At 44.4% G+C, this 27972-nt stretch overlaps 1 protein-coding gene across 5 annotated transcripts; it reads left to right on the top strand.

Annotated features, from left to right (window-relative positions):
* The first annotated feature begins 55 nt into the window (after positions 1–55).
* si:dkey-121a11.3 (uncharacterized protein KIAA1614) lies at positions 56–27972 on the top strand. Of its 5 annotated transcripts, none has more exons than XM_024421051.2 (10): positions 56–203; positions 10449–11501; positions 12688–12757; positions 13702–13842; positions 16541–17928; positions 20037–20187; positions 23180–23435; positions 23753–23871; positions 25020–25195; positions 25830–27972. In XM_024421051.2, the coding sequence occupies exons 2-10, from the start codon at positions 10481–10483 to the stop codon at positions 26027–26029; spliced, it is 3522 nt and encodes a 1173-aa protein (XP_024276819.1). In that variant the 5' UTR covers positions 56–203; positions 10449–10480; the 3' UTR covers positions 26030–27972. The 5 variants fall into 5 exon arrangements, with proteins under 5 accessions (XP_024276819.1, XP_024276818.1, XP_024276820.1 ...); XM_024421050.1 differs by lacking the exon at positions 56–203 and adding an exon at positions 2129–2255; XM_024421052.2 differs by lacking the exon at positions 56–203 and adding an exon at positions 2129–2527 and having other exon boundaries at positions 25023–25195.

Raw genomic sequence — 27972 nt, 5'->3', positions numbered from 1 at the left:
AATTGTTGATATGCAGAGAGAGACTGTGTGACAGAGAGCGGGGGACAGGAAGGAGTACTGTGAGGAATTTCACATGTGAAGATGATTGAGGTACCCCATTCTGTTTAGTGAGATATTTGGGGAATTTAGACAGTCATGGAGCCTGAGGATTTGAACCTGCATCTCATCAGGGAAATCAGCACACTGAAGAAATGCATAAATAGGTAACTTGTCACTTTTTCACATTATTAACTGGATGTACAGTTTGTATTGCCTCATCCTTTTTTAAAACTATTTTATATTTCACTTTTATATTTTTGTCTCGAATTTGGCCTAAATTGCTCAGTGAGTGTAAAGAGTATAGTTGATGATTGTTGGGATCCAGAACACCTGTTGTCATCAATGTGTAATGAAAAAGTAAGGATTTGAGAGGTCAGGTTTGTAACAATGTAAGGGGATCCTAGATCTGTGCTCAGGGTCAATCACTTCTTCCTTCTTGATGAAAAGCTCCGATATCAGAGCATCCTCGACTGTCTACTCCCATAGGCATTTTAAGGCTGTCAGATGCATACAGTTATGTCTGGCTAGCAAGGCTTTTAATATCATCTCTGCAAGGCACTGCAATTCTGCTTTTCCTTGAAACCCCCACAATCTGAAAAGCAGTGTTTCAACATGAAAGCTTCAGACACCGTCGACTGCTTTTTCTCTGGCTAAACTGGACTATTTCTCCAGCCCACTGGCAGAAATGAGCTCATAGTCTTGCATTACTCAGAGAACCCTGTCAACTCAGGAAACACAGGCATAAACTGTTGCTTTAAAAAAATACTGAGATAGTCGCCATTACACTACCAGTCCGGTACTCAGACTGACAGTGTGTAAACAAACACCAGACACATATGTTGGCTTTATCCCAAGGTGGAGATTCGTCTTTGGACCATACTTACAGTACTTATGAGGCATAGACATAGTCCTGGGCCAATTCACGGTGGTCCTAGATGTGTATGTTACAAATGGGACTTACAGCACAATAGAGGTCTTGTTCAAAAGGAGGAAGGGGTGGATTGAGCAAATCACATTTCAGCTCTGAAAATAGGGTAACTTATTTGGGGGGGAAGGAGAGACATTTTTCATACGGCTGTGAGTTTGTGATTACATTCCTCAGTTTCCGAGCTTGACTTTCTCAGGTCTGGGTACTTGGATCTAGCTTGGCTGACGCGACCCACTTGACCGCTCAGCGAGGGCAGAGCTGTGACTCACTGATCTGGACAGGAGGTTGTTTGTTAATACAATATTCGATTAGAAATTGAGCAGACTCATTGATTGGTTCTCTCAAATGTTTTTTCCTCTGGGGGGGTAACACTTCTTGTTGTTTTGATTTGAAAATCCAACAGCTGTAATGGATGTGTGTGGATGTGCCTGTGAGTGTTTGAGCAGTGGAGGCTGCTGACGGGAGGACAGCTCATAATAATGGCTGAAATGGAGTGTAATGGCTGGAATGGAGTGAATGGAATGGTATCAACCAACGCATCGTAAAGACAACATAAAAACAGTCTTTCCAGACTCTGAAGTCAGGAGGACTTCCAGTTAAACTAACTTGGATCTGGCAGTGTATGAAGTTAAATATCTTCCCCAATGTTTCCGATTATTATGGCCCTGTTTCAAAACAGGCCTGGGAGATTCCCCCTGAAAGAAAAATAAACATGAGAACGCAATTATTATCTAGTGAACCTTTTTGCACGTTAAAAGATATCTTTAAATGTCAAAGTATTCCTTTATTATTTTTTTATCTGACAATCAGTAACATATGAGGTGGAGGGCAGAGAGTGACGAATCAACCGAGTCCAAATCGAGAATCAACAAAGAAAATTCCTGAGCCAGCTGGAATATGAGCCTGGAGACTCTGTGCATTTCCTCTGCTCTCTGCATTTAAGATTCCTTTGCTACCTTTCTTTTTCTTTTTCTTTTTCTTTTTCTCTCTCTCTCTCTCGCTCTCTCTCTCAAATTCAAGGGTAAAGTTACTAGACTCCACCCACAGTGGGCGGAGTTTCAGCCCCTCCACCAATAGAGCTACCCTTGTGTTGCGTTTAAGAATTTCTGTGTCCAATCCTTTACCAGCTGCTCAAGACTGTCTCCTAAAGCAACCCTGAGGTTTCCACACATGTGGATCACCTTTTACAGTCAGTTGCTGCCCACTGCCTGCTGTAGATGTTTTATCAGAGGAAGGAGGGGAGAGGAACTGGATACTTGGCAGCAGGGACTGTTGAGGGGAGGAGAAGGTTGGTGAAACTCCCAGATTTGTGTACTTAAAGGGAGAGTGAGTGCTCAGTAGAGACGAGACCCACACTTGAACTGCCCCAACACAGCTGGAGAAAGACAGAGAGGGAGGGAGGGAGGGAAGGGGAAGGTTGTTTCAAAATAGAAGGCGTCGCTGAAATAACAGTGAAAAAATTTTGGGCTGAGCTTTCACAGATTTTAGGATGGCATTTGGGAGAGGAGGCCAGAGCAGGCAGAGCTACCTCAGTCTCTGAACACCAATGGAGGGAGAGAGGTAAGAACTTTTTCCTCTTCACACTCTCAGGGACTATTCTCTCTCTTACCTAAACAAAGGAAGAAACCAACTATAATTATTTCAATGACAATTGGAACTTAAGCATTCAATGTAATTTATTGATCATGGCATCTGGGGTGTCATCTATTGTCCGAATTCAAATACAGGCAGGAGAGGCCAAAATCTATTACATCCTTTGTGGCCACCATATTTGCATGTGAATTAGAAACCTAGTAGCATTTCAGTAGAGGTGAGGTCGGCAGAGGAAATTCAGATAAATTACCGTATTCTAAAACAGCTCCTTATAGAACAAACCCAGTCTCGCAGAAGCAATTGGTTTCCTTCTCCCCTTAGTCTCACATGTTGACCTTGTTGCATTGCGGTTCAGTGACTGCAGGCATTTCAACACAAGCTCAGTGGTTGTGAAGTGCAAAGTTGGTGTGGAAGTGTAGCCTTATAACCTCTAACATGCTCTCTGCGTCCCTTAGTCACTCCCTGGAATTTGGAGACAGCAGCTGCATTCCTGACTGAATCTGTGATGATTAAAACCCTACGGCGTAGTATCCATTTCATGAAGTGTCTCTGAGTGCTGATCTAGGATCAAGCCCCCCCCCCGTCCGTCCGTCCGTCCGTCCGTGTAATATTATTAATTATGATCAAAAGGTGAAAACTGATTCTAGATCAGCACTCGTACTCTGAGGCAATATGTGAATATGGGCTCTGGTCTTTCTTGAGAGGCAGTAGAGAGTTGAAGGGGTTTAAGACCGGTCTGACAAGACACCTTTAATAAGTTACTATTTTTAAAGACTTTCAACACAATCCCAATCAAAGCTGTGTGTGACCTTTTATGTCAGGTTCCAGTTAATCAAGTGCATGAGGGCATTTCCATGTAAAAAGCCCCATGAGCATTTACATGTGAAGTTTGTGGGGCACAACAAATTTGGTGTCAAATATAGTCTATCATTTTTTTTTTTTTTTTACTTCTTCAGGGTCGGTGTCCTGTCAACGGGACAGTTGAGCTAACGTAGGCTAATGCGATTAGCATGAGGTTGTATGTAACAAGAATGTTTCCCAGGACATGGACATATCTGATATTGTCAGAAAGCTTAAATTCTTGTTATTCTAACCGCACTGTCAAATGTACAGTAGTGATTATAGTGAAAGAATACCATGCCATTGTTTGAGGAGAGTGCACCATTTTGAACATGAGTTATTAATAAAGTTATTGATAAACAAATTAGGCACATTTGGGCAGTCTTGATACAACATTTTGAACATAAATGCAATGGTTCATTGGATCAGTCTAAAACTTTGCACATACACTCCTGCCATCTGGTGGATACAATCTAAATTGCACCTGGACCTGGAATTATACGTTATGGCCTTTCTCTTGCATTTCAAAGATGATGGTACAAAAAAATGCAAACGAATGGTTGTTTTTTCTTTGTATTATCTTTTACCAGATCTATTGTGTTATATTCTCCTACATTCCTTTCACATTTCCACAAACTTCAAAGGGTTTCCATTCAAATGGTACCAAGAATATGCATGTCCTTGCTTCAGGGCCTGAGCTACAGGCAGATAGATTGGGGTATGTCATTTTAGGCGAAAATTGAAAAAAGGGGCGGGATCCTTAAGAGGTTTTAAGGCTTACTGTATATATATTTTCCAACCATTTTCCATCCAAAAAAATAGGAATAAGCAGAGGTCTTGATTTCTGGTCAAACAGATGGAAAAGGGGTCTTAATCATCGAGCATAAAACGTCTTAAAAGGTATTATAAATACATAAAAACACAATCATGTTGAAGCAAAGACCCCTGCCAACTGATATCAACACTTATATTTAGTTTTGCAGAAATGATTGGCCTTCTGTATAGTTTTAAAGGGGCAATCAGCTGTTGCTACGTCTTTCTTTGTACCCATTGATTCTTGAGGAATATAACTTATAAATGCCTCATGAGCTTAGTTCAACATTCGTACCCCAGCAGAACCCCAAATATAAGCTTGTTTTACTCCAATACATGTAAGCAAACACTATACCCTCTAAACATGGTTAAAACTATCATTTTGATATCATGGGTGGTCCGTCCTTACATTAATGGCTCTGTTTTTGAATTTGAGAGTGGTTGCATTTCTCCAGTCCCATCCCTCAGCTTTGTTCAGAAACAGAGGCTGGTACAACGCTTTGTTATTGTTTCTACTGCTGATTGCCGCTTTAAGAAATATTACTGCAGATATATACAGAAATGATAAAAATCCTGTCTAGCACCTTTAAGATATATATACGTGTATCACCTTTTACAGTCAATTGCAGCTTTAATAAATAATATCTAGTGTCTTTTATTCTGTTACCAAAAAACGACATATCTTTAAAGGCACTACACCTAGAATTTCTCCCCTACGTGGAAGCTAGATGAATTGCAACAGCACTAGGCTGCATTCAAAACAAATTTCCCGTTCCCCTGCATCCTTTGTCCTCGTAACATGACGAAGACTCGCGCTTGAGCCTTTTACTTTCGGTTGAGGTCGACCAGCTTCAAACCGCTTGAAAAAAACTATATTTTTTGTTGTTGAAAATATATTTCACATCGATTTAGATGGTACAATGATATCCTACACTTTTCAGTGTTTGTTTTCTCACATAAACTGAAATTGAGCCAACAGTGTAGAATTTCAGCAGCCATGAAATGACAGAGCAACTTCTACATTGGCTGCTTGACCCAATTTCCAGTAGATAACACAGCCACAAAGTCAAAACAGCTTTTCACATTTTGAACACAGATGCCACTCTGGCGGGAGAAATCAAGAGGTTAATATCACAGCCAAACACAACACTGGTGGGTAAGTAATGTTGTGAAACACTATCATTCCAATATTACTGGAGATATATTGTGGACATTTTCTGAAATTACAATACAAAAATTCAATGTGTAGCACCTTGAACATATTTTTGAATTTCTCTCCATCATGAGGAGGGAGGATAATCAAAGTTCACAGAAGTAACAAGTAAAGGTAGACTAACCAAGTTGTTATATTGTTATTAATAACAATTTGGTTTATGATTTATTAAGTGATTCAAATGTGTCATTCTGTTAAATCGGTAACAGAAGGACCCCCCAAAAAAATCTGTAACAGAATGACTGAAACTCAATTTGCTACAATGGGAATTCATAGTATTCACAAACCACAGTTGGGTCTCCCGCTACTGTCCTCCCTCCCTTCCACTGGCATAATGTTACGTTCAACTCATAACTGTTTTCTTTCTCTTTCTGTCGTCTGGTGGTTAAAGCAAGAGTGTTTAAACAGTCTGGACAACCCCTCCCTCTCTCTCCCTGTCTCTCTTCTCTCGCTCTCCAGTTAATATCACCTCTCCCGGCTCTTACTGACACCTACCCATGAGCCCCCTCTCTTTCCATTTCCTGTAACCAGCCCTCTCACCCACTGAGCACCAACCGACACTGGATATCCATGGATGTTGAAATTTGGTCAGTCCAAATCTGAACCAATCATAGACGGCTGTTTCACAAGTTTGGACAGCACCGTACAGTAGAGCATGGTACATTAGAGTTAAGTACAGTGGAGCACACTAGAGTAGAGTATAGTATAATTTACTGTATTGTACTGTACTGTACTCTATTATACTGTACTAAACTATACTCTACTGTGCTGTACTGTACAGAGTTGTATGGTTTGTATAACTTTGCAATCAATGGTTTTTGTTTGGCATACTTTTGTGAAAAATCAGAGTCAGCATCGATCTGTTACCGTGGAATTGCCTATAACAAATATTTTCCTGGTGGTGTTGTACTGTGCTATGTGGTATCCTACATTATAGCCTTGTGGCATTGTGTAGGGTCCTTCTGTCAAGCTTCCCTAATTCTTCCCTTTCCCTTGATGACTCTCTCGCTCTCTCTCTACACTATATTAAATGAAATGAAATGGGTAAATAATAGTGTGGTTAAGAATGGGGATGTTTGTGAGTACTTGACAGTTGAGGCTTGTGGGTGGTGTTAACTTGGCAGGGAGCCTTCCTTACTAAGCACACACTAATTTAAATCAAATTACTTTCTCTGCAAAGCCCCTCACGAGAAAACCTTTTACATCTGTGTAAACCTCCTTCACCTGGTTTCTCAGTCATAGGGGCAACACAGTGAACTCCAAAAGTTGTTTTGGCTCTGTTCTCCAGTGTTTTGGATTTGAAATGATAGAAAAGTATTGGGACAAATTCACTTATGTGTATGAAAGTAGTATTAAAGCTTGTGACTGCAAACTTGTTGGATGCATTTTGCTGTTTGCTTTGGTTGTTTCAGATTATGTTGTGCCCAATAGTAATTAATGGTAAGTAATCTATTGTGTCGTTTTGGAGTCACTTTTATTGTAAATAAGAAAATAATATGTTTCTAAACGCTTCTACATGAACGTGGATGCTGCCACGATTACGGATAGTCCTGAATAAATCGTGAATAATGATGAGTGAGAAAGTTACAGATGCACAAAGAGACAGAAAATGCAAGTTTGCAGTCAAAAGCTTGATGTAATCATTGTGTGCTAGGAATATAAACTTTTGACTACTTCAATACACATACTGTATAAGTGAATTTGTCCCAGTACTTATGGTCCCCTAAAATGGGCAGACTATGTACAAAAGGTGCTGTAATTTCTAAATTGTTGGATGAAAATACCCTCAAATTAAAACTGACAGTCTGCACATTAACCTCGTAGTAATTCAATCAAATCAATCAAATGTATTTATAAAGCCCTTTTTTTACATCAGCTGATATCTCAAAGTGCTGTACAGAAACCCAGCCTGAAACCCCAAACAGCAAGCAATGCAGGTGTAGAAGCACGGTGGCTAAGAAAAACTCCCTAGAAAGGCCAGAACCTAGGAAGAAACCTAGAGAGGAACCAGGCTATGAGGGGTGGCCAGTCCTCTTCTGGCTGTGCCGGGTGGAGATTATAACAGAACATGGCCAAGATGTTCAAATGTTTATAGATGACCAGCAGGGTCAAATAATAATAATCACAGTGGTTGTAGAGGGTGCAACAGGTCAGCACCTCAGGAGTAAATGTCAGTTGGCCTTTCATAGCCGATCATTCAGAGTGTCTCTACCACTCCTGCTGTCTCTAGAGAGTTGAAAACAGCAGGTCTGGGACAGGTAGCACGTCCGGTGAACAGGTCAGGGTTCCATAGACGCAGGCAGAACAGTTGAAACTGGAGCAGCAGCACAATCAGGTGGACTGGGGACAGCAAGGAGTCATCAGGCCAGGTAGTCCTGAGGCATGGTCCTAGGGCTCAGGTCCTCCGAGAGAAAGAAAGAAAGAGAGAAAAAGGGAGAGAGAATTAGAGAGGGCATATGTAAATTCACACAGGACACAGGATAAGACAGGAGAAATACTCCAGATATAACAGACTGACCCTAGCCCCCCGACACAAATTATTGCAGCATAAATACTGGAGGCTGAGACAGGAGGAGTAATTGTATCATTTCACAACCAAAGTGCTGGAGTACAGAGCAAAAACAACAACAAAAAAGTGTCACTGTGCCAGTACTTTTGGAGCTCACTGTATATCTTGTCAGGTAACAGAACTGTGTTTTTCTCTAATGTGAGCACACTGTCTCGTGAGCTGTCAGTGTTGGCAGGCTACCTGCATTTTGAGAAGCACAGTACTGTTAGGGTTTGTTTGGTGAACCTGAATTGAATTTCATGATGTCACCTTGCTAACAGTAATAAACACTCCTGTGGACTGAATGCCTAACAACTGTACACTTGAGTGCACAAAACATTATGAACCCCTGCTCTTTCCATGACATAGACCACGTGTCCAACTCATTCCATGAAGGGCTGAGTGTCTGCGGGTTTTCGTTCCTACCTTGTTCTTGATTGATTAATTAAGGACACTAATTAGTAAGGAACTCCCCTGACCTACTTGTCTGAGGTTGAATTGAAAGGAAAAAAACAAAACCAGCAGACACTAGACTAGTTACGTTCGTCGTCGTAAGATGAATGAGACCAAAGCGCAGCGTGGAAAGTGTTCATGATTTTTAATACTGAACTCCGACAAAACAACAAAATACAAAACCGAACATAAAGATCTGCAGGGCTAGACAGCAACTATGCAAAAACAATATCCCACCATCAATGGTGGGAAAAAGGGCTGCCTAAGTATGATCCCCAATCAGAGACAACGATAGACAGATTGGGAACCAACAAAGAAATAGAAAAACTAGAATGCCCACCCAAATCACACCCCGACCTAACCAAATAGAGAAATGAAAAGGCTCTCTAAGGTCAGCGCGTGACAAGACCCATCCACGGAATGTGTTTGACACCCCTGACGTAGACTGACCAGGTGAATCCACGTGAACGCTATGATCCTTTATTGATGTCACTTGTTAAATCAGTGAGGATGAAGGGGAGGAAACGGGTTAAAGAAGGATTATTAAGCCCTGAGACAATTAATACATGGATTGTGTATGTGTGCGATTCAGAGGGTAAATGGGCAAGACAATAGATTTAAGTGCCTTTGAACGGGGTATGGTAGTAGGTGCCAGGCACACCGGTTTGTGTCAAGAACTGCAACGCTGCTGTGTTTGTCACACTCAACAGCTTCCCCTGTGTATCAAGAATGATCCACTACTCAATAACTCAATATTAGGACATTGTTCTTAATGTTTTGTACACTCAGTGTATGGTTACAGAGAAAGGTAGCTGAATATGGGTATGGTGAGTAGCAAATAATTTATGGGCCCGGAAAATTTGACATGCCTCTCAGTCCCTTTTCTCATTGGGTAAACTAACCCGAGTTGTTATGAAAAGCTAACAGAACAACGGACACTGTATTTATCAGAACCCATGAGGATGATGTCAGAACACAAGGATGAAATGTTCTGTACAAGTGGCCCCAGCCATTGAGGCCCTCATACTGTTGAGAAATCCTGCCTAGTGTTTTATCAAATATTACTGCAGAATTCTTTTTTTTAAAATGTAGTGGTTGTAACACCATTGACCTCTACCCAGTAATAATAGGATTGAGATGTTTGTTGATGTGTGTCTAATTCTGTTTGGCTTTGAGTTAGAGTTAGAGGTCTCCTGTGGATTTGAGGCTGCATAGTAAGTGAGGAAAAACAAGCTGTGAATGCCAATAGAAAACACTCCTCGAGTTGAGAGAACATTTGTCAATCTCTTTTGGAAAGGGGTACTGTAAAAAAAAAAATCCTGCAGTTCTCTATAGCTTTGAGTGCCACATAATTTATCTCAATACGACACATTACCCTATTTGATTTCTCTTTTCCCAAAAACCTTTCCACAGTTTCTGGGATGGCGGTCACAATTCACACTGTTCATGTTGTCTAGGTGGTAGTTATCCTTTGCTCTCGGTCTGTTTTGTGACATCCTTTATTGGTTGCTGGGGGACCTCTTTAAAGATGCTAGCTAGCCTTTGTGCCGCCATTGTTTTTACCCCTTTGCGACAAAAGTGGGGTCCTCAACGTGAATATCAGAGAGGGTTGCCAAAGTAATTAGCTGCCTGGCAATGTTGTACGTCTGCCCACCATGTTACTTAACAGAAAGGCCCGGTCTGTCTTAAACCTCTAACAAACCTTGTACAAATACAGGAAAAAGACAAGTCCTTTGTGGCGATCTCCTTTTTATTGAGGGACAAGTAAGCTTCCTCTCAAGGTGTATGCCTTTTTGGATTCTAACTTGATTTAACATTTATTTGTCATATGAAAGTACAAATATGATTTTGAAAGGCATTCAGAAAAACTGCGATTTCATGCATCCTTAAAATGACAATTATTGTTCATGAACTATTTATTTGCTCGCTAAAGTAACCTCTATATTCTTAGTCCCTCTTTTAAGTCAGCAAAAAAAATGACACCAAAATCCCTTGTATCTCTTCTCTTGTCTCCTTCACAGCTCTGACGCTCCCCTGACAGTGTGATGTGGCCATGGAGAAAGTAGCCATGGCAGACTCCTTTCTCCCCATGCCCTGTGTGCCACAGAGAGCCAAGCCCCAGACCCTGCAACCTGGCATGGAAGACCAACCTTCCTCCAGCCCCAGCCCGGAGCCTGCCACCTCAACCCCTACTCCCACCTCGCCCTCCCCTTGCCCCCTTAGCCAGCTCCGGTTCCAGCAGCAGCCCGGGCCCCCGGGCTCAGCTGTGTCGGCCCTGCAGTCCAAGGTCAAGGCCCTGTCTGAACGCAACAAGGCTGCAGGGAGGGAGGCTTTCAAGGCAGGCATGGATAAGAAGGCCTTTCCTGTGTCCTCTTCCCTATTCGGTCCTGTCCTGGTGAGCTGGGGCTCAAGTAGTAGCGATGAAGATGCAGAGTCCCAGGGTTCCATGCTCCACCCAGTGGTGCCAGACAGCCTGATGGAGGGGGTGGGGACGGATGGGTTGGACTTCAGCCTGCTTGCGCTCCCACATGAACAGGGTGAGGGCTCCAGCCTGGAGAACCTGTCTGATGTTAATGCCAACTCTAGTCCCCTGGCGGATAATGTTAGCGCTTCTAATGCGGCTAAACCCTGCGTCTCTCCCAAGGGGTTCTGGAAGGCCACCAGGCCCGAAACGCTACTGCTGAACGGAGACGCGCCTCCGGCCCCAGACAGGTCTTTGGCCGGGGCCCCTGGGGGCCAGCAGAGGAAAGCCAGGGCCCACGGCGGGGTGGGCAGGGAGCTGCTACGCCGTGACAGCCTGGAGGGTCTGAGGCGGTGTATGGGCGAACTGGGTCCCCAGGGGCCAATGGGGGGCCTGTGGAGGGCTGACAGCCTGGAGAGTCTGTGCAGCAGTGGGAGTGCCATGTCTCTAGCAGAGAGAGTGGAGATGAATCGGGGCGTCCTCAAGCAGATGCTGAACAAGAGCCAGGGACCAGAGCCAGTGAGCCTCAGCCCTCTGCTCTCTGAAGCCTCTGCCCTCTGCTCTCTGGAGAGGGAGCAGAGGGCCGAGGAGGTGACCCAGTGCAATGGGAGAGGTACAGTAAAGAACTAAAAGTGTGAGAAAAACTTGTCAATAATCAGCTGACTGGCTTTCTTGATGTCTATAGTATTCTCTCTGGTATGCAATCTGGTTTCCACTCAGGTTATGGATGTGTCACTGCAACCTTAAAGGTCCTAAATGATGTCACCATTGCCCTTGATTCTAAGCAATGTTGTTCTGCTATTTTTATTGACTTGTCCAAAGCTTTTGATACGGCAGACCATTCCATCCTCGTGGGCCGGCTAAGGAGTATTGGTGTCTCTGAGGAGTCTTTGGCCTGGTTTGCTAACTACCTCTCTCAAAGAGTTCAGTGTATAAAGTCAGAACATCTGCTGTCTCAGCCACTGCCTGTCACCAAGGGAGTACCCCCAAGGCTCAATCCTAGGCCCCACGCTCTTATCAATTTACATCAACAACATAGCTCAGGCAGTAGGAAGCTCTCCCAGCAGGAGGCCTTTTTGCCTTTTGGTAGGCTTCATTGTATGTAAGAATTTGTTCTTAAACTGACTTGCCTACGCCACCCACTAGACCTAAAACCATGGATTATTTTAGCGAATGTGTGAGCGGTGGTGCAGCTCGGGGTTAGGGTGATAACCGTAGTAAAATCACAGCGTGTAGACCCCTTAAATCCTCAATGATGTAAAGGGGTTTACCCGAGAAGGACATGTTCTATTAGAGAAGAGTACATTTCCCCAACACTCAGTTCACATTCAACACATAGCTCATGGTCAAGGTGTGTGACGAGTTGGGGAAAAAAAAACGTCAAAATAATGTGAGGACGTAAAAAAAAAAATGACAACGGAAAGTATAGAGAGAAAATCTTGAGAGGAAAAAGAGGGTAGGGAGATAATAGGCTATTTCTGACTGCTGGCCAGATGTTTAATAAATGTAATGCCTGTCTAATTGCAACTGTCTCACAAACAGAAGTTGTCTTCCGCCTGTGGGTTGCTCTGTCCCTCACTCTCATGGCCTCAAAGATCCACAATGCTAAATGAATCATGCTTTATATAAACAAAGGGAAAGTAAACAAATAGTTAAACTTAATACGGTTCTTCCATATTTCTTGCTAATGATTTTTTATTGTAGTTTCCAGAGAAATAAGGAAATCAACGCCATTTCAATACTGGAGGGAAATTATACTTATGTCTGCCTGGTTACAGTGTCTATTTATGTCCCTATAGGTTCCATTGCGCTGAATGACAGTGACTGGGATTCAGGAATCTCCCTCCAAGACAGCGAGCACAGCCAAAGGTACAGTAGAACCTCCTGGAGAGCTACTGGGTATGCAGCCGTTTGCTCCAGCCCTGCTTTAAAACACCTGATTATTGTGTTAGAGTAAAGCTGGAACTGGGTTTACCAGCTACGCCTCTACACTATAGCTTAAATATGAATGTATCACAAACAAATGTCATTTGGGTACCCAAACCACCAACCTAAATACTGCCGCTCTAATACATCTAGAAGATACCGCAGATGCTTTCACGACACCAGCAAACACCAATGACTCTACCGCTTTGCTCTTGTATCTCTCCGTGTTAGAGCCCCAAGCTGCAATTAGTGACAGGGACACAGTGTTTATAACAGCTGTTACTAAAAGCTCCACCCTCCTCACCAAAGAGGATTATGATCATATCTCTCTTCTCTGTACCCAGTCACAGACTCAACACAGGAGAAAGGCTTTCCGGTGAGGCACCTAGTATTTGAAACGCACTCATTTGTTTTCCCATTGAGTGCCTGTTAAGCAGGTGTCGTGTTGAAATTGAATGGGCAGCTGTGTGGTTAAAGCTCTGAGCACTGTGGGTAATTGTGTTTTTGGTGGTTGGGAAAATGTAACCCCGCTCACAGATAGGTCTACAGGCAAAGGGACTGCTTCACAGTCCCTCGTTCCCGCATTCACAAATATACACACATAAACACAAGCAAAGGCAAACAAGATAATAGCTTATGAAAAGATACACTCTCTCACGCACATACACACACACACACACACACACACACACACACACACAAAAGCTCATTGATTCACACACACCCCTTGTCAGCCTAATTAGTAGTGACTGCCTGCTCGGCCTAATCCCCTTCTCTATGAGCGTCTCTCCCGCACAGGCGCTGACGTGTGCCTCTCTACCATCTCTCCTCCTCCCCCCCCTAACCTGCCTGTGTGTGTGTGTGTGTGTGTGTGTGCGGCCCGACAGGGCCTTTGTGTCCAGCGAGGACCTGCCTCTGAGTCCGCGCCATGAGCAGGCCAAGCGGCTCCTGGAGAGAGCCCGTATGAAGGCCCGTTCCTTCCCACTCAAGGCCGACCACACCATCCTACCCGTCCAGAGGGACAACCCGTAAGTCTGCTGCTCCGCAAGTGGGTGTGTTTATGTGTGTGGGTTTGAGGGTCGTCGGTGTGTGTGCGTGTCTGTTTACCAGCAGAGCTTAGCTGTAGCAGACACCTGTAGCATCATAGCCAACCAAACGAGGCCAAAGAAGAAAGCGTTTTTTTTGTTATTTTCTCTCTCCTTTTCTTCCCTTCTGTTCGGTGGGGCCCAGCAGGGCCTGTGAATCTCTGTGGGCTTTTGTGCCGGAGCAACCGGGACGGCTGTCTTGTGTTTGGCCGGTTAAAGTGTGCTGCGGCTCTCTCGCGGTCTGTCTACTGACCGTGTTCAGTGTAGCAAGCTGCGACAGGTGGTAGTGATATGACACATATTGGATTTACTGCTTTAAATGTAGCATGTTCTATTTGCAGTGCCCTCTATTCATTTTTAAATGCCGATATGTCACATATCTATTATGGGTCACACTTTAGTTACACAGATGCTACATTATGTAGTAGTATGTATGTAATATTTACATTTATCTAACTAGTAACTACACAATAACTATACGATATGTAGTTGCCGTTTCCATGTACAGCTGGGTAAATACTTCTAGAAAAAGTAGCTATAGAGCATGTGTATGTCATTAGCTAACGTAAAGCATTAGTAGTTTTCGGAAAACTATAGTAGTAATTATGGTGGTGATACAGTTCAAATAGTAGTAAACGTCAATATGTAAATAGACACTTTTATATTGCTCTAATTTCAAGGCTTTTTAATTAAGTGTATAATAATAATAATAATAATGGTTTAGGGCAGGCGCTGGCAGATTCAGCTGGGAGCTGATTTGTTGTTGTTGTTGTTAAGCAGATGGTCGGGGAGCCGGAACATACAGTACCAGTCAAAAGTTTGGACACACCTCTTTATTTGGACTATTTTCTACATTTTAGAATAATACATGATTCCATATGTGTTATTTGATAGTTTTGATGTCCTCACTATTATTATACAATGTAGAAAATAGTACAAATAAAGAAAACCCTTGAATGAGATGGCGTGTCCAAACTTTTGACTGGTACTGTAGTTATAAATCATTTGTACACTGCAAATTGACTGCAAGAAGCCCAAACATATATATGGTATTTAACAAAAACAGAATAATTTCAAGCCTTGAGTACATCTATTCATGCGTGGGAACAGATTGGTAACAGATTTCCTAAATTAAAATCACTTACAGCTGATTTGCTGGTTATTTTACAGTCTTATGTCCAACAAAGCAAATTATATAAAATCAATTCTAAAAGGAAAATGAGGGGGTGCACATAAATTTAACCATGAGCAGAATTTGGCCCACGGGCCACCTATTGGGGAATTGGTTTAGGGCATTGGGTTATCTAGGTTGCTATGTCAGGTTCTCTCTCTCTCCTCTCTCTTCTATCCTCTCTTCTATTCTCTCTCTCTCTCTCTCTCTCTCTCTCTCTCTCTCTCTCTCTCTCTCTCTCTCTCTCTCTCTCTCTCTCTCTCTCTCTCTCTCTCTCTCTCTCTCTCTCTCTCTCTCTCTCTCTCTCTCTCTCTCTCTCTCTCTCTCTCTCACGTCTATTTTCACAACACGCATTACGCAATCCAGCTGGAATTATACACCTCCCCAATCTCAATCCTAATATCATGGTCCGGGAGCAGTGATTACTGATTACCTCAGCACATTCACTCTGACCAAGGCAGGATGTTCCCTCATACAGCTGTCAATCACCAGACAGCATCAACATTCACTCAAGATTAGAATGATTGGATGGGACTTTTTGGATACCGACCAACCACTAGGTGATATGACAGAAATTATGTAATAATGCCCCCCGTCCCCCCCCCCTTCAATGACAGCCAACTATTATCAAAATCCTTCCAATTGGAAGTGATTTGGATTGATGTGATTGCGGTGCCATAAGTTGTCTTGTTTATTCATTGGATAAGAACAATTCATTTGGTGTTTCTGTGTTGGGTCTGATTTAATTTGGAAATATCTCTGGTTTGGAGGGAGCTTCCTAGTTGTGATTTGACGCTTGGTAAGACTGATTCCCTCTAATGCTTCGCTACACAACTTCCAGCTGTTACCCTCAGCCCCCCCACCCCACACACACACACACCAACCACACAATCCCAGGGGTAGATACCCAGTGTGTGAGGAGTCCATACAAGGAAAGCACAGTACAATACTCCCATCAGCTCCCCAGAGGAATCTTAGCCAGCCATGCAGTATTTTGTTCCCCACCATCCAACAGTGTGGGCTCACAACTGTCAATCACTTTATTTCCATGGTCATTTTTCCAAATGCATTTCTCATTTACGTTTATAGATGAAGTTGTATATGAACAATCGCGTAAATAAATACACTCTCTCTTGGATACGACTCAAGATAGCTGTCCATTATTGTGGTAACAGAGGCTATGTGATTGGATACAGACAGAGAGGACGTCCATACTGGGGATGACCTTCCCCTTAGCGAGAGTTGGGAATGTAGCGGCTGGGACAGACAGGGGCCAGAACATAGATAAGAATCCCACAGGCATCCACCCAATCCTCTGTGTTAGGAGGAAAAATGCTGAATGCTTCTTTATGGGGTTTCAGTTTTTTTCGGGTTAGGGTTTGTGTTTGTGTGTTACCTTACCACAGTGGTGCCAGTGTGTGTTTGTGTGTCCTTCTGGATGTGTGTGTGTGTGTGTGCATCCATCCACAGGGAGCAGCTGTCGACGGCTGGAGCTTCCTTGCACCGGGCTCTGCTGGCGGGGAAGGACAGCCAGTCGGTGTCGTCGGCGACGGTTCCTGCAGTTACCTCGTTCTCGGGAAACCTCAGTGACTCCTCCAGCAGCGACTCGGCCTGTGGCCCCCGCCGACGTCCCGGCCAATCACCGACACGGGTCCGCTTCGAGGACGAGTCGGAGAAAGACGCGGAGGTGCGCTACTTGGAGAGGCTCCGCCAGAGAAGGAGGGCGGGTGAGAGGGCCCAGGGTCTTCTTATATCCAAGCCCAATCTCTCTTCCTATGTCAATGGGCGGAGGGACACTGATCCAGGAACTGGAACAGTGATCGAGCGAGGGCACAAGAAGGCCCACAGGGCACAGGAAGGCCAATTAAACAGTGGCAGCCATTTCAAATCTGTGGTGGTACAAGAGGAGGCGCTTAACAGGCAGTGCAACTCGTGCGGGACGTTCCTTGAAGGAAGGGTCCTGAACCCAGGCCTCCATCCGAACCTTTCACCCCTGAACCTGAACCTCCATCAGAATCCTTCACCCCCAATAGGGCAGAACTACCCGGTGAACAGAGAGAGGGAGGAGAAGGTGCTGATGCCTTGCTGGGTGGCTCCCAGCGAGCCCAGCCGGACAGTTCATACCGAGCTGATCAAGGAGACATACATTGGGAAGGTAACCCCTGGCGATGTGGCAGATAGCGAAGGGATGGGCCTCGGCTCGGCGGGAGAGACGGACAGCAGCAGTGGTGGTGGTGGAGGTGGTGGGAGTGTTCGAGTGTCGACAATGAAGGTGAAGAGGAGGAGTAGGAGAGGTGAGCTTTTGGGCACCAATGGGCAAGGAGCACCCATCACGATGACACCAACGCCACCAGCACCCAGGCCCAATCACAGCTTGGCGCCGATGAGCTCAACCAATGGTATTGTGGTGGTGCCACCCAACCCGTACCCCACTGAGCAACCAGAGTCAAAGGTGGTGGGTTTTCCCACTCACTCCCCTGCGCCCCCAGATGAACCCACAAACAGTCCCCCGTGCCTCAAGGGCACCCCCTTTCCCCCTTCCCCAACGCCCATCAAATCAGCTCTGAAATCGGGACCCAAGAGCCGACCCAATGGCCAGCGAGTGGTCAAACTCGTGCCTTCACCACAGTACCGCCTTTTGCCCCAGAACTCCTTGGGGGACCAAGGGAGAGGGGCAGCACCTAGCCCTCAGAACAAGCACTCTGTCGGCGCGAACTTCGTGGAGTATGGTTCCTCTTTGGGGCTGACTTCAAGCACCGACACAATGATGCCCTGTATCAGGCCTGCCTCCCTGCTGAAGACCTCCCCATCGCCAGCTAGGACAGCAGTAGAGAAGATGGGGGACCCTGCGTCACCAGGTCAGCTTCAAATACACACGCACACAGACACACCTAACACTAATTCTACCCTTCACCCTAAATCCCCTAGAAATAACGTTTATCCTTGTGGAGACTATAACAAAATGTCCCCAGTTGGTCAACATTTTTGGTTTACTTGAAGTCCCCACAAGTATAGTTAAACACGTCCATTGCAATGTACAAACACACACACACACACACACACACACACACACACACACTATAAAGTAGAGAGCTCTCCTCCCGGGTGGCCTCGCGCGATACTGCTGTCTCTCCGGTGTGCACTGAGTGCTAGAGTGCAGGCGTAGTAAAACCGGATATAGAAAGATGGCAACAACCACGAAACAGCGTATGCAAACTTGAGTAGATTACGTTGAAAACAACGGGCATCCATCTTGGATGCTGTCTCTAGTTAAATTATAAATAATAATATCTATTGCATTTAGCAGATGCTTTTATCTAAAGCGATTTACAGTCATGACTGAATGATGATGGTGCCGGGAATCGAACCAACAACTCTGGCGGGGCAAGCGCCATGCTCAACCAACTGAGTCATACAGGCATAGTTCATATCTTTTTTTTTACCGTAATTTAACTAGAAAAGTCAGTTAAAGAACAAATTCTTATTTACGATGACGGCCTACCTCAGCCAAACCCGGATGACGCTGGGCCAATTGTCCCCCGCCCTATGGGACTCCAAATCACAGCAGGTTGTGATGCAGCCTGGAATCAAACCAGGGTCAATAGTGACACCTCTAGCATTGCAGATGCAGTGCCTTAGACCACTGTGCCACTCGGGAGCCCTAATATACTGTACCTTTATATACTGTACCTCAGTGTGTGGGACAGCGGATTGGTGAGAACGACATGGGTTGCTAATATTCACAGCTCATCTGAATGGCAGAAGTCAAAGGTGACGGCAAGATCTACATATCAATGGGCGGTGATGGTAAATGCCTTGTTGAGAGCAAAGGAGGCGAATTCCAATGCAGTGGATTTATTCACTACCGTCAGACAACCTTTAAGAACAGTTGTTAAAGGGATAAAAATGGGATAAATAGAATTGTATCCACGAGTTCATCTGACTCTGGGGAGGTATATAAAGGGCCTCTGTGCCAAAATCTCAAAGTATTCCTTTAAAAATAAAGATTAGACCTGAACTGTACCTGACTACTGACACAGACTCTGATCACAGTCACCATTGACTCAAATAGTCTAAACAGTATAAGGTACGGGCATCTCAGAGGAAAATTACATTTAAAAAAAAATCTACAATTGAATATGTTTTCAGTCTTACTCTAGTTCCCTAGTGGCCATTGGTAAATGCACGGCCTCATGGGTAATTAAGTCCATGCTGCTTGTGTCAGTGATGTGTCAGTGTGCATCCATACGTGTGTGTGTGTGTGTTTTTGTCTGTGTGTGTGTGTGTGTGTGTGTGTGCTGCACCCAGGTCCCAGCAGGGATTTTGCAGTCAGCACATACACACATCCCCTAGCCCCAGCCCTGTAATCCCACCGAGGCCTGTTCGCTCCGTTTCCACAGGCTGGATGATTGGATATGTGAAGCATCTGATTGTTCCCACTGTGGCCTCTGTCTCTCTCACTCTCCCTGTCTCTGTCTATGTCTCTCTCTTTGTCTCTCTGTCTTTCTCTGTATCTCTCTGACGCTTCCTCCCCTCCTGTCTCTAATTCTCTCTCTGTCTCTATGCATGAGAAATACTCAACATTCCCCCCCACAAAAAAATATATGTAGCTAGAAATTCATGTTTCACAAACAACATTCTACAAAAATTTATCATATCACATGCAAATGCCTCAGTCCTAACAAAGCTCTAACTCAGGAGTGTCAAACTCATTGTGGTCCGCAGGCCGCATTCGGTCTTCCTTGAGGTCTGGATGGCTGCACTTGAAATTCATTATATTTTCTCGATGTCAATTATATAGTGCTCTATCCATCGCTTTTGGAATTTCTGATGCTCCCTGACTGTCAGCTTTCCTTTCGCTGACTGTAAGCAAATGACAGAGTGGAAAAACTAGAAATGTACACTGACTATGCCAAGCATTCGGAACACCTTCCTAATATTGAAGTCTCTTCACTCTCTCCTCTAGAAGTGGAGCAGCATCATCCAGGGATGGAAGAGCTCTGTCCTGAAGGAACCAGCATCATTACCCCGCCCCCGTACCGCTCTGGGGGTGATGTACGGGTCAGGGGACCAATGAGAGCAGAGCATCAAAGGGAGGACAGCCCCAGTCCAACTCAGTGAGTATTGGTACCTCTCCCCACCACACTCTTATGCTTAGTTCTAAACTGACCCGAAGCCTGTATGATTAGGTTCTTCATGTAGATCGTAAAGGATTGCCTTGCCCTCTGGTAGGCTTGGTGGAATTCTTTTGAGCATTATTTCTCCCATCTTTAGTTCTTTCAGATCAAGGTTAAATCGAGAATTCAGAGCTGGGCTAGAACTCATAGCTGAGTCACTAATATCACTGTTTGTATATGGCAGAATTTGGCATGAAAGCACTTCAGGCCTGCTCATCACAGTACCTTGATTAGTTGAGTTACTGTAGAAGTGTTAGGCTGGAACAAAGCACACTCTTAAGAGTTGCCCACACCTGCCCTAGGTGAAGGTTTGACCCAAAATGAACATCTGTCCCTCTCCCTAATACCTTTCCGAGAGAGATGTTAAAGAAAACTAGTTTTAGATTCCCCAGATTATGTTCCATTTTACCATTTTACCAAGCTATCATCTAATTGGAGCTCTGCCTGCCTGCCAGCCTGTCTGCCTGCCTGCCTGCTTGCCAGCCAGCCTGCCTGCCTGCCTGCCAGCCTTAGCCCATAGCCATTATTAGTCTTCCACAGACTGTTTTTATAGAAACTAGGTCAAACAAGGTGGTTTTAGAGTGGTGGTGCAGACATAAATAGAGCACTTCCTCAGTTGAAGCCTTTTAAAACTCAACACTGACCTCCTCTGACCAAATAGTAGTAAGTGAATGGATACACATTGCTCATAAATGGCTCCTGTGTCAGAGGCGTTAAGAATTAGTTCTTTCCATTTTCCTGAATGATTTGATTCGGACAGAATTTCTAAAAGGTTTTTCCAATCAAATTAAATTTATAATGGAAAAGTATCACGGAAATGAACCAAGCTTTGACCTAACCAGAGTGCTTTGATGATGTCCAGGTTGCACCTTTCTTTTGTTTTTACGGACTGACTACAGGTGTGAATTTTCTGGAACCCTCTTGCCAATAGCTAAAGGGCTGAAGGTTCTGCGCATGTTCTGAGATTCTCTACTTTACGCACAGTCTCTGCTCTACTCGTTCGGCTGCCCAGAGAACAGGCTACAGTATTTTGGTGATGAATGGAGAATGGTGCTCATTCCAATGTCTGCAAGATCACATAATGATAGTATTCTACATAACAGAACCGAATATAATAGCATGGTATAAGGTTAATGTAAGGCAAACACCGCCTCATTTCTTATGAGATTTTAGGATGATTGGGCAAATGGTCACATTTTTTCAACAAAACACTGGTAGGCTACAGTTTGTTAACACCCTCTGCTCTAAAATTCACTCACTGTACATAATTCAAAACAACACTACATCACTAGATCTACAATGGGTATAGAAAGTCACCGCCCCCTTTCAAAACGTTCACCTTTTTGTTTCTTTACAGCCTGAAATGAAAACGCATGGAATTAGACCATTCCGGCTTTATTTACACAGAGTAAACCACAATATCCTAGTGAGATTATTATTATTTTTTTTTTAAAGCTCTGAAAATGAATTACAAGTAAAACAGTAAAATACCGTATTTGGATAAGTGAACACCCCGCCTTAGAATTGCAAACCTTCTGAGATATAACCAACCACCTTCCAGTTCACAAATCAAGCTAATTGGCTTCCATCTGTGATCAATTGTCGTGACTTTGATTGGTTCAGAATAAAAGCAGTCGTTCATCAAGGACTCCACTATTTAGTACTGCAATTCAAAGCAAATAGTCCACTATGGAAAGATGTGGAAAGGCACCAAGTAAGGGGATGGATATAAAAAGATTTCAAAGGCTTTGTTATCCCTCGGAGCACAGTTAATACCATTATTAAGAAGTGGTTAAGTCGTATGGCACCACCCAGACCCTGCATAGATCAGGCCGTCTCTCCAAGCTGGATGATCGGTGAAGGGAGAGACTGATCAGAGAGGCTACCAAGAAGCCAATGACGACTTTGAAGGAGCTTCAAGCCTTTATGGCAAAGACTGGTCAATGTGTGCGACCACAATATCACAAGCGGTCCACAAATCTGGCATCTATGGGAGGGTGGCAAGGGGGGGAAAAAGCACTTTACATCTTCCCACCCAAAGAACATCATGCCCACAGTAAAGCCCGGCAGTGGCAGCATTCTGTTGTGGGGGGGGTTTCTCTGCAGCAGGGACTGGAGCACTTATCAGGATAGAAGGGAAAATGGACAGTGCAAAATACCGACTGATTCTTGAGGAGAACCTGCAGCCCTCTGCCAGGAAGTTGAAAACGGGAAGATGGTTCATGTTTCAACATGACAACGGCCCAAAGCAAACCGCCAAAGCAACTCTACAGTGGCTGAAAGACAAGAAGGTTAATGTCTTTGAGTGGCCTAGTCAGAGCCCTGACCTAAATCCCATTGAGAATCTGTGGAATGACTTGAGTGCAGTCCATGACCGGTCACCAAGCAATTTGACTGAGCTTGAAGAATTCTGCAAGGAAGAAAAGGCAAATATTGCACAGTCTGGGTGTGCAAAGTTCGAAGAGAAGTATTCAAAGAGACTCATGGCTGTAATTCAAGCAAAAGGTGGTTCCACCGAGTATTAACTCAGGGTGTTCACTTATCCAGAAAGGGTACTTTACTGTTTTAATTGTAGTTCATTTTCAGACACTTTTTCTTCTTCACTTTGATATTGTGGGTTACTACTCTGTGTAAATAAATCTATTCCCATGAAACTGATTGAGAACGGTTAACATGCAGATGCTGCATGGATGTTTCACCGGTAAAACTTGAACTGAATTTACTTTCACGATTGACAGTCAGGGTGACCACATGTCTGTAAAATATGTCTGTAGAGGGAAAGAAACACGTGCAGAATGTGATCTGGACCTTTAGCTCTGGGGAAGATGGTTCCAGGGGAAGGGATGGGGCCGGAACAGGGTTTGTTGCATTCAGATCCACAGCCTCTGCCTTTTTGTTTTTTTTGTGGCGTTGCTCATCTTTCTTTTCACAGGAGGGTAAGGACAGAGCAGCGGGAGGGAAGATCCAAGCTCTCTCTGCGTCGTTTCTTCTCCGCCATCGGCCTAAATGGAGTGGGGAAGCTGGGTAAAGGGCGCTCCAGTAGCATGGAGCAGCTTAGCTTCCAGCCCCGTGGCCTCCCCTCGGCCTCTCCTGGCCCCACCTCCAACCCCAGTCCCAGCCTCGGCACCCTCAAGTGCCCAGACCCCAGCCAGCTGAGGAAAGCACCTTCGCTCCAATCCCTACGCATGGTGACAGAATGCCTTCCTTTGTCATGTCAAACGTATCTTTTGAATTATAGGGAATTCTATGGATTTGAACCGTGCTTGTAGTTAGAGTGCCACTTTGTCTGTCAAACTCTGCTTAATCTATAAGAATATTGAGAGTTTAGTTGACTGGAACATGATGAATAGAAAAGTGTGTCATAGAAGTATAAATATACATGATTTCACACATAACTATGCTATAAAGAGTATATTTGGTAACATTATGCTTTATGAAGAAATCTAAATGCACCAATATTGTGGAAGCTGACAGGGTTACTGTCATGTTAATTTCTCACCACCAGGGGTCACCCTTTATGCAGCTGAGGAAATCGTCATCAGTCCAGAATTTACAGTCGTCAAAGAAGAAAGATCGCTCCAGTGCGTACACACCTGGAGACCAACCCAGCAGCCCTGCTCTCAGGTACAACATAAACAGACATGCACACACACAACATTAGAGCTATGGCATCAGCAACATACACATAGGCAACTGTTACAGTAATGTAAGGTCATCTAACATCCAACTATCTGTCACGGTTTAAAACTTGCACACTGATTTAATATTATGAATGAAGTCAACGTCGATCCTTCCTGATAGGAGATTACAATGCTGGCATGTGCTCAAGTCTCCGTTGATCTCATATCTCTGGTATGCATGGACGGCTGCCGTATGTGTTGTGTAACCGAATAGTTTCCATTTACTGGGTCTGAGGGGGTGTCCGGAGTGGAGAGCTAAAAATAGAGAATGTGGTGGTGCTGACAACAAAAAAGACATGGAACCCAGTAGACTATCGAAACATCACATCATTATGGACTTGGAAAGGTGGGAGCAGGGGTGAAATTGAACACGGACTGTTCGGGTGATGTTGTTGACACTGCCTGTGCGTGCGTGCATGTGTATGTCTACGTGAGTGCACCGGTAGCTGATCCAGGAGAGACCAGAGACGAGGACATTCCAGCCTCAGCCTTGCGCTTCGATAGCCGTCCTCGAGAGGCAGTCAGAAACCTGATCGGCTAGGGACATGACAGCCTTGCTATATATGGACCGAGCTACGTGGCTCTCTGGGAAGTGGGCTGGGGAGGGGCTTCTGCCATAAAGACCCCCATGCAATGACTTCATTATGTACATTATAAAACGGGAAATGGCACGAGGCAGCACACTTTTCTTTGTCTCTCCATTGACCTTCATTGCTTATTACTGAAATAAAATAGCATTTTCTATAGGATGACATAATGTGGAAATGCGTCAGTATACCTTGTTTGAAACCCTAATGGCCATACTGAGCGGGATTGATCTATACAACAAGATTACATGCGCACATCCAGTGGTATTTCAGAGGTGGTATTAGGTCAAATAAATCTTAATGAAGATCTAAGGGTCGACCTATTATTCAGGACACCACCTGGGAGCGTAGATTGCAATGTCCATTCTCCAAACTGCATGGCGACATCTGAGCCTGTGTCAAAGACTGCAATGTTTGGATTTTGTGGTAATGAATGAATATTTATTGCATGCTACAAATGGTGCCCCATATGTGTCACTGCAACTCTGCTGTCCTGTCTTTCCAGTAGGGGATTTCAGAGGGCTCTGAGTGTGGAGGATGTGGGCTGCCCTAGTGGGGTGCGCTCTGTGGGGAGGGTGGCCCAAGCCTTCCCTGATGGGACCCTTCTGCTGGAGCTTAGCAGACCCCCCGACGGCCCATTCGGCTTCCTCATCTCCCGGGGCAAAGGACGACCAGACTCTGGTACATAAGGACAGGAGAGCTTGGCTCTGCCTGGCCTGACCTCAGATCTGTTTGTGCTGTTACCAACTCCTATGGTCATTGTCTCGCCATTGGTCTGGACCAGGCTAGGCCATGAACAGAAACCGTTTGGTACCAGGCTAGGATTTGCCCTGTTTTGGTTGTCTTTTTCTAATGTCGTGTTCTGTAATCATGTGCTGTTTATTAGAATGTCCCCCTTCTGTGTGCTCGAGGTGTTGTTCATCTTCTTACTTCCCTCCTGTCCTGCAGTTGAATGTGTGTTTAGTGTTGTATTCCTTTGCTGTTTGTGTGTGTGTGTGTGTGTGTGTGTGTGTTAGGACACAGGAGAGGAAAACATGACCTAACACACACGGCTAATATAAAATACAACCTTAGGTCATGTTTTCCTCTCCTGTGTCCTAAGGTTGTATTTTATATTAGCCGTGTGTGTGTGTGTGTGCTCCTCCCCTATGATCCTACCGGTGTAAATGTGTAACCAGTAAGGTGTATGTGTTGGTAGTGATACTGCTCTCCTGTGGTATCACGATTGCCTGTCCGTGTGTTATAAATAAGGTGTGAAAATGTGTGTGGCCTTACCAGCAACACGCTCCTGTACTTGAACCTGTCTGTCTTGTAGGTGTGTACGTGGAGGAGATGGGCGACAGCAGCACAGAGAAGCTGTATGCGGGGCTGTTGGGAGTGGGAGACGAGCTGCTGGAGGTGAACGGTGAGAAGGTGGCTGGTCTCAGTCTGGACCTGGTGACTTGCCTAATGACCCAGGACAACATAGCCTCTATCCGCGTGCTCCGACACAGGAGACTCCCCCCTCCTCGCTAGGCAACCTGAGGACCGCCGGTTACAGTGGAGACACCATGGAAACCGGCAATGTCATGGCAACCACAGACGCCATGGCAACCATCGAAGCCACAGAAACCACAAACCCCATGGAAACCTGGGGTGTTGGGGGTATGACAGAGGGACAGTGTGTGTGTTCGGCTTTATGACTGTGGCTATTTCTATGCCTGCTTGCTTTGACAGCAGTAATGTCTTCTCTCTAAATAGAGCATTATTCTTCTGAAGACACATCAAGATGTTTGACACGATTTGCTCTCCTATATGGGTCACATGGAGTTGCTATAAGAGCAGTAGCTGTCTCATTCCTGTTGTGTTTTTTTCCCCTTGAGTTCTTTGGCGTCAGGTGGTTCTTAGCGTACCTCTTTTTAAAACACAGCAGTACAACATTTTTTTTATCATTACAGCTCACACATCAAAAATACAGTCTGGTAGGAGATCCTCTGTTAAATACCTCATAACAATCTCCTACAGTATTTGTTCCATGCATCTTTATGCAATTAAATCATGTTTTTATTGGTTTAGTCAGAAACCAGATCTGGATTTGTGTGGGTTAGCAACAGAGATGACATGAAGCATCTCGAAAGTGATACCATTTAAACAAACCTAGCAGTTTGCAGTCTCTTCGAGTCCAAGATGCTATTTTTGCCTAGCCAGCCTTGTGGAGTGAATGGAACTATGGGACATAATCCTAACTGAAAAAGAAGACTTGAGTTTTTCAGTCTTGGACTAATAATAAATGTACATCTTGGATATGAACTGAAGCACTATGGAGATGAAGCACTCTGGATAGCACAGAGTAGACGAAGTCTGACAAGAAATGAAGGAGTCGATGTCTTGAATAAGTCACATTTCTCTATAGTCTCTTCCAATGGTGTGTCCTGTTTACTGCAATAGCTACAAGGAACTAGCCTGGGTGCCAGTCTAGTGCTTTACCCAGCTTGTCTTGTTGAATGCAGAAAAGGTCAGGCACGCAGGCTAAAAAGGTACGACTTACTCCAAAGAAGGGATGAGAATAAGGTGTCACAACTATCTACATTTGGTCAATTGTCTCAGTAATAACGAACTTGAAAATGACAGCGTTTCGAAACCCAACACGCATGGCCTCAAACGTACATTTTGTTTGTCTTCCTCGGTCCTAGTGGATCAACAACACTATCCGTGCCGTCTTGATTGTACCGAAGGATCATCCACTTTCCTCTCTGCTTGTGTGCGTTTGCCAAACAAGGTAGAATCAATATTTGTTTACATTTTACCATATAAATGCGCAGTACCCAAATAGGATTTAAGTTCTATCAATCAGAAGGTCACGGTTGTGACTGAAAAGCATCCACTTTTATCAGGAGCCTGCTCCCAGATCTGTGCATACCGTCTTGCCAACTCATATGGTCATTGTCACGCCTGATCTGGGACCAGGCTATCTTATCAGGTCATTCCTGGTTGGTTTTCAGACACCCTGATGTTGTCAGTCAGGGTTCTGAATTTAGGATTTGTCCGTCAATGGACAAAGACCTTTCCAATGCTGCTGATAGTTTTTTGTTTGTTAATGTCATTACAAGAATGCATTGTACACAAAGCAATAACTGCCAAAGTATTTGGTTGATTGTCTAAAGAAAGACATTGTCAAACCATTGGGTTGTAAACGATGAGAAAGTAGATCCGAGAAGTTGAAGATGAGAATTCAGACAGACCCTTTCGGGAAAATGTGTAGTAAATTATTTGGACCTTTCAACAGCAAACACGTGGTACTAGAGGTCATTACACGCGTGTGACCGTGACGATAGGAAAGCATCGACATTTGAGGAGTCATTCCACATCCTTCATCAGTATTAAAGTGTGCACAGAACAGAGACTTTTCACTGTCATTCAATATATGTATTTTCTTATTTATTTATATCTATGGTTCAAATAAAAGAATGTGAACTACC

This window comes from Oncorhynchus tshawytscha, linkage group LG05, assembly GCF_018296145.1.
Source record: "Oncorhynchus tshawytscha isolate Ot180627B linkage group LG05, Otsh_v2.0, whole genome shotgun sequence".
Taxonomy (NCBI): Eukaryota; Metazoa; Chordata; class Actinopteri; order Salmoniformes; family Salmonidae; genus Oncorhynchus; species Oncorhynchus tshawytscha.
The sequence above is the reverse complement of the archived record's forward strand: the minus strand, read 5'-3'. Positions and strand labels throughout refer to the sequence as shown.